This window comes from Echinops telfairi, unplaced genomic scaffold (genome assembly GCF_000313985.2).
Source record: "Echinops telfairi isolate 266 unplaced genomic scaffold, ASM31398v2 ScPeMD7_7420;HRSCAF=8458, whole genome shotgun sequence".
NCBI lineage: Eukaryota > Metazoa > Chordata > Mammalia > Afrosoricida > Tenrecidae > Echinops > Echinops telfairi.
The window spans coordinates 52,787,391-52,793,133 of NW_022111320.1; the positions used below are offsets into that span (position 1 = coordinate 52,787,391).

Below are 5,743 nucleotides of genomic sequence, written 5' to 3' on the forward strand. Positions count from 1 at the left end.
GTTGTGGGACAGCGGGTAGAATGGCACCAGAGAGGCCAGCAGGCCTGGAAGCCCAGGTGGGGGGCCCAGCCCCCGGCGGCAGGACTCCGTGAGAGGGCATGTGGAAAATCAGCTGCCCCCAGTTTCAGATATCCTGGCTGAGGTGGCTCCCCTAGACCAAGCCCATCACTGGAGACCCCTGCTGCCCACCCACCCTAGGGACAGGGACTCATCCAAGCCCAGGGGTGTCCACAGTTGCCCACAGCCAGGGGGGTCCACCCGCAGGTGGAAGAGGAAGAGTGGCGGGGGTCTCAGGAGAGTGAATGTGGGGGCGGGGGGCAGGGGTGGGGGGAAGAGAGACCTGGTGACACCATACAGCAGCCAGGAGAGAGAGAGAGAGAGAGAGAGAGAGAGAGAGAGAGAGGTGGGAACACGGCCCCTTAAGCCAGGGGGTGTCGTGAAGGCTGAGGCTGAGGCAGCGCTTTCTGGGACGGCAAAGCTGGGTATCAGAGACCCAGGAGAATCCGCAGGGTCCCTCGGGAGGCCCCGTGCCCACCTCTGGGCCGTTCTCTGTCCCCCAGTGACTGGCATGTCCTGTGGGACCCACCGCATTGGCTACATGTTCCTGGGTGAGGTGGCACTGGGCCAAGAGTACCACATCACCAGCGACGACCCCAGCCTGAAACAGCCACCCTCAGGGTTCCACAGCGTCATTGCCCGGGGCTACACGGAGCCTGGTGAGTGCACGGACCTAAGGTGGGGGGGCGGGGGGCTGAGGTCAGGGACCCAGGTGGTCCTCAGAGGTCAGGGAGCAGGCTTCCCTGCCACCGTCCATCCGCCAACAAGCCCGGGATCCTGGGCCATCCAGGAGGGCTTCACGGAGGAGGTGTCATGCCTGGGTGTCGAAGGGCGAGGGGGGGTGTCCCAGGCTGCACAAAGGCCAGCAGGTGGAGGGGTCAGAGCAGGCAGGCGGGAGTCCCCTATGGCGGGCCTGGAGAACAGAGTGGGTGGCACCGCCCCAGGGCCGCCCCCTCCTCCCTTCCCCCCACCCCCCACCCCCGTATCCCTGCCCCTGGTAAGGCCAAGGACCAGTGCCAGTGACCCACAGGCCGCTCAGGGCCCCTGCTGTGTCCTGCAGATCCAAGCCAGGACACAGAGCTGGAGCTGGATGGGCAGCGCGTGACGGTGCCGCAGGGCCGGCCAGTGCCCTGCCCCAAGTTCAGCAACTCCAGATTCTCCCAGAGCGAGTACCTGGTCTACCAGGAGAGCCAGTGCCGCCTGCGCTACCTGCTGGAGATTCGCCTCTGAGCCACGGGCAAACACACCCCCCCCACTCCCCCACCCCACCACCCCCACACCCCCCACTCCTCTCCCACCTTCCTGCCCACCCCTTCCTGCAGGACCCGCCCTGCCTCCCAGCCGGTGACCACCCACCCTCCCTCCCATCCCTCTTGCTCTAGGCAAGGCAGCGCCCCCGAACCCCCTCCTCCGCCAATGGGAGTGGCCGGGGTGGCCAGAGGCCTAAGTGTTGGGCCCACGGCCATGCGGGCAGCACGTTGGACCCCCAGTTGCTCCTTGGGAGAAAGCGGAGGCAGTCTGTTCCAGTGAAGATGGGCAGCCCCAGAAGCCGGGGGGCTGGGGGCAGTTCTGCCAGGTCCTGCAGGACGGCTGGGAGTCAGATGCCACTGGGCAGCAGCGGCCTGGGTGCAGCTGCCGAGGAAGGAAGTGACCGAAGATTCGAGAGTGAGGACTTGGGCCCAGTGGACGCCGTCTGATCAATGCTGCGTGTGTGCGTGGTTAGAGGGGCCCCAGCCCAAGGGGAGGCCAGCCCCCGATCCACACCCTACACCTGAGAATGAGGTTGAAGTTGGCCTTCACGGCCAGGTGTATTAAACTCCATGTTCACACCCTCTGGCCGCTGTCTGCCTGTCTCTCTGCAGGGCGGACCCCACACGGGCTGCCACCCACCACAGGGAGCAGGACTACCCTGGTGGTGCTGCGCCCATCATCAAAGCAGCCCACAACCCCCAGGAACTGAGCTTGTCGAGGGGACCCTCACCATCCACTCCAAACTGTCATTTGGGAACTGCCCGCCCCCAGCCCCATGATGACTCATAGCTGCCACCCATGGGCTTGTGACTTGCTCCGAGGGACCCGACTTCAGCCCACACGTCGCCAGGCAACCCTCACGTCTTGGTCCACACCTCCGTTGTTGTCTTGCATCGAAATGCCCTAAACAGAAGCGTGCGGCGCTCTGAGCCCCACGAACTGCAAGCAGAGGCAGCTGTGGGAGGAGGCCAGCAGGGAGGCGGGTTACCCGTCCAGGCTCCCTGTGCACGGGGACACCGCAGAGGCTGATATGTGGGTGTCATTGCCATGGCTCCTGGTCTTCTGGAAGGCCGAGCAGTCAGAAGCCTTTTCCCTTTCTCTCCCCTCACTCCGTCACTTTGAGTGTTGGCCCCTGAAGGCCCCAGGCCAGGCGCTCTGTAGGACAGCTCTCCGCATGGGGTGGTCCGCTCGCTGTCTGCCCCATCAGATCATGGCATTGCCACGGGGGCAGGAACACCACATCAGGGACACGTCTGGGAGGGACAGGTGCTGTTCTTGGTGATAAGGATGAGCTCCCACCGCCCCATCAGGGTGATGTTCACCAGGTCCCTCCCCATTGCGATTCAGCCATAACCAATAGGGAGATACTTAAGGAGTGTCGGCACCCCCTCGCTCACCCACCTCCACCCATCGGTGGTCGTGGTCGTGGTGAGTCAGAATCAACTTTACCTGAGGTCAATGCCTGGAGTCCATTTCCGGGACTGCCGCTGTAGCTCGCGGTTCTCGAGCGTCATGGGTCCCTCTTGGCACTTCCCAGGGCTCTCAGCCGACTTCCTTCTGGGTGGGCTTCCTGGGTTCTTGTCTTACCCAGCGGGGAGAAGCCATCACTGTCTTCTTTCACTTCGCTCTTCAAATCCTCCTGGCCTGTGCCAGTGGGAGGTCCTTCGGCCGGCTCCCGGGGCCCCCTCACTTCTGGCATAAGATGCCCAGGCTCAGTGGGCATAAACTTGCAACCAGCCGTTTCTCCGAAGAGCGGGGGCCCCAAGATCCAGAATCCAGACTGGGTGTACGCCTTGCTCCTGGATAGTGCACTGCTTTGAAGTCCTTTTAGCAAAGAGAGCTCAGAACACATATATCGCAACACACACACACACACACACACACGCCTGTCTCTCCATTTCTAGGCCAGCAGCAGTGCTTTCAGCCCCACCCACGCACCCCGCCCCAAGCTGTATTTCTTGCTTGCTTGTCCAGCATGAGAACTTTCCATCAGCACCCACCCAGCGAGCGTTTGCCTGCCCTGCACAAAGAGAGCTTCCTAAGAGTGACACCCACGCCTTGTAAGCTGGGTCCCGCCCCCCCTGGACTCTGTCTCCATTCCCTCCGGGCAGCTCGCAGCTCGGTGGCAGTAGAGATCAGTGGACGGCTTATTCTCCCCTTTAAGGAGCTTTGCCCACCTGCGTCGATTTCCTGGTTGCCTTTGACACGTAACACGTTCCAAACCTGGGAGAACGTCCGAACTCTACAGACGGGCACGCTCAGCAGTCAGCCCTCCACCGGTGCCCGCCACCCCGTGCGGGCCTGGGCACACTCTCCCCTGGTTCAACCTGTTGCATGTTAGAACAGAGAGGGTGCTAGGGAGCATTTTCATGTTGGACTTATCTGTGGTTGACCAGAAATTGGTGATTCATTTCCTAAATTACCAAGCCATCCCTCCTGATTCCATTCACCAGCCTAGCTTCCTCATGGGTCAGCCCCTGTGTATGTGAGGGAGAAAGACAGGCTTGCTGCTCCCATGAGGAGTGACAGCCCCCAAACCCACGGGACAATCCTGCCCTGTCCTGCAGGGCTGTGAGTCGGATCCCACTCAATGGCAGTGAGTGTGGGTAGGAAGTTCTTCGCTCTCTTTGCTAAAAGAGACCCCGAGCAAGGAGCCCACCACTCAATCGATCACTCGATCGATCTTGGATCCTAATCTCAAAGCCATTTCCTGCGGCAAGGCCTGGCTGGGCAGGGGGGAGAGGACAGCCAGGGGGTCAGCCCTCCTCTCTCTGACCCAAGTCTCACAAAATGCAGCTCCTCCTCCGAGAGACAATTGCCCACCTGCAAACTGTGGCTCCACCCACGGGGGCTCTGCCGCTGGGCGGGGTTCCTGGAAGCAGAGATTAAAGTCTCTGGTGGTGCAGTGGTTAAAATGCTTGTCGAAGGATGACCCGTAAAGTCAGAGGGCTGCGCCCACCAGCCACTCCAAGGACAGAGGGCTGTCCGACCCGGTCCTGGAGGGCCACTATGTGTAGCAATGGGTTTGGTTTGACTTGAGTGTAGGAAGCAGACTTCCTGGGTCCCTGATATCGCCCGGCTGGGTGATCTGGTCAACATGCCTTCTCTCGACCCATTCTCCTCATCTGAAGGATGGAGACTTGGACCAAGACTCTTCTGACCTCAGCTCCAGATGAGTTAAGCCTGAAGGTCTGTCCAGATACCGTCTGTGTGCCCGTGGGGGTGCTGGGGCACAGGCAGGAGCAAGAGACCAAGGCCCTGCTCTGGTGGGGCTCCCCTTCCAGTAACGGGGGTTCTGAACATAGCGCACAAGTATGAAGTGTCCTCTCAGGCAGGGAGCACAGACACTCCCTCCCGGGCAGAAGGGTGGGAGTGATGGATGGGTGGAATAGGTCTACAGGAGAAGCTTCCGGAAGGCCCCTCTTGAGCAGAGGCCCCAGTTCAACCACCTGGCGGGGAGGGGTGTTGCTGTGGCAGGAGGAACCACCAGTTCAGAAAGCCCCAAGGGGCAGCTGGGTTTGGCATGTGGGCAGCACTGTGACTGCTGAGTCTGGAAGGGAAGAGGGAGGAGCTGAGGTCAGAGGGTGGGGCGAGGACAGGTGGGTGGCAGAGGCCGCCACACAGCCCAGAGGCGCCAAGATTGGATCCCAGATTGGGGAATGCTCTTGAGAGTTGGTTCCAGAGGGATGCACTTCAGGGGCTGCTGCATGGAGGGTGGGCAGTAGCATGTGCTGTCCGTCAGTCAGGGTCCAGCCGGTCCTCTAGAGGGGAGGAGTTTGAAGGAAGGGATGGTGTCAGGCCATCGGGAGGCCTGGGTGCAGAAGTCAGAACCACGTGGAGAGAGGCCCTCGCCGGGGGAGGGGGGAGTCCCCTGGCCCCCCCCCAGTCTTCTGCTGGTAAGTGCCCCTGGCTGCACACCACACTGGCCGAGGAGCTTGGGGAGCACAGCTTCCTGGGAAGAGTGCTGCCAACAGGCTGAGGTGCGGGAGCAGGGAGGAGCCTGGCAGGGGTGAGGAGGGTGCAGACGGGGCCAGGTGATGGGTGGGGTGGCTGGGGTCAGGCTGGGTTCTGAACCCACTGGTGGGTTTGATGTGGACTTGGGGAAAGGAAGGAACCAAGAAATGTTTCTGAGAGGAAGTGTACTCTTAGAAGCCAGCAGGTGCGCCCCAAAGTCTCCACTCACCTGCCCCGTGCACTATCCTAAAGCCACTACTCTGCACCTCCTGTGTGTCTTCTCTTTCACCTGTCCCCGCCTCCCCTCTCCCTGGATCAGCCCTGCTGGGGGCCAGGGTGTACTAGGGTCTTCTCCTTCCAGCCCGGGTGTCACCAGCACTTCCATTTGGGCTCAGACAGAGGCTGACCAGGATGCGGGAGGAGAGCAGGCGGGGAGCCCTTCTGCCACCAGGACAGGTAGCACAGGCTCAGACTGACACCA

At 61.7% G+C, this 5,743-nt stretch overlaps 1 protein-coding gene across 1 annotated transcript in view; it reads left to right on the top strand.

The window, feature by feature from the left end:
- The window catches only part of PARP3 (poly(ADP-ribose) polymerase family member 3), a 6,053-nt gene extending 4,732 nt beyond the window's left edge, over positions 1 to 1,321 (top strand). The window contains exons 9-10 of the mRNA XM_004715256.2: positions 380 to 716; positions 1,118 to 1,321. Of these exons, the coding sequence (XP_004715313.1) occupies positions 380 to 716; positions 1,118 to 1,287 (507 nt within the window). The 3' untranslated portion in view covers positions 1,288 to 1,321. The remainder of the gene's footprint in view (positions 1 to 379; positions 717 to 1,117) is intronic.
- The last annotated feature ends 4,422 nt before the right edge of the window (positions 1,322 to 5,743 follow it).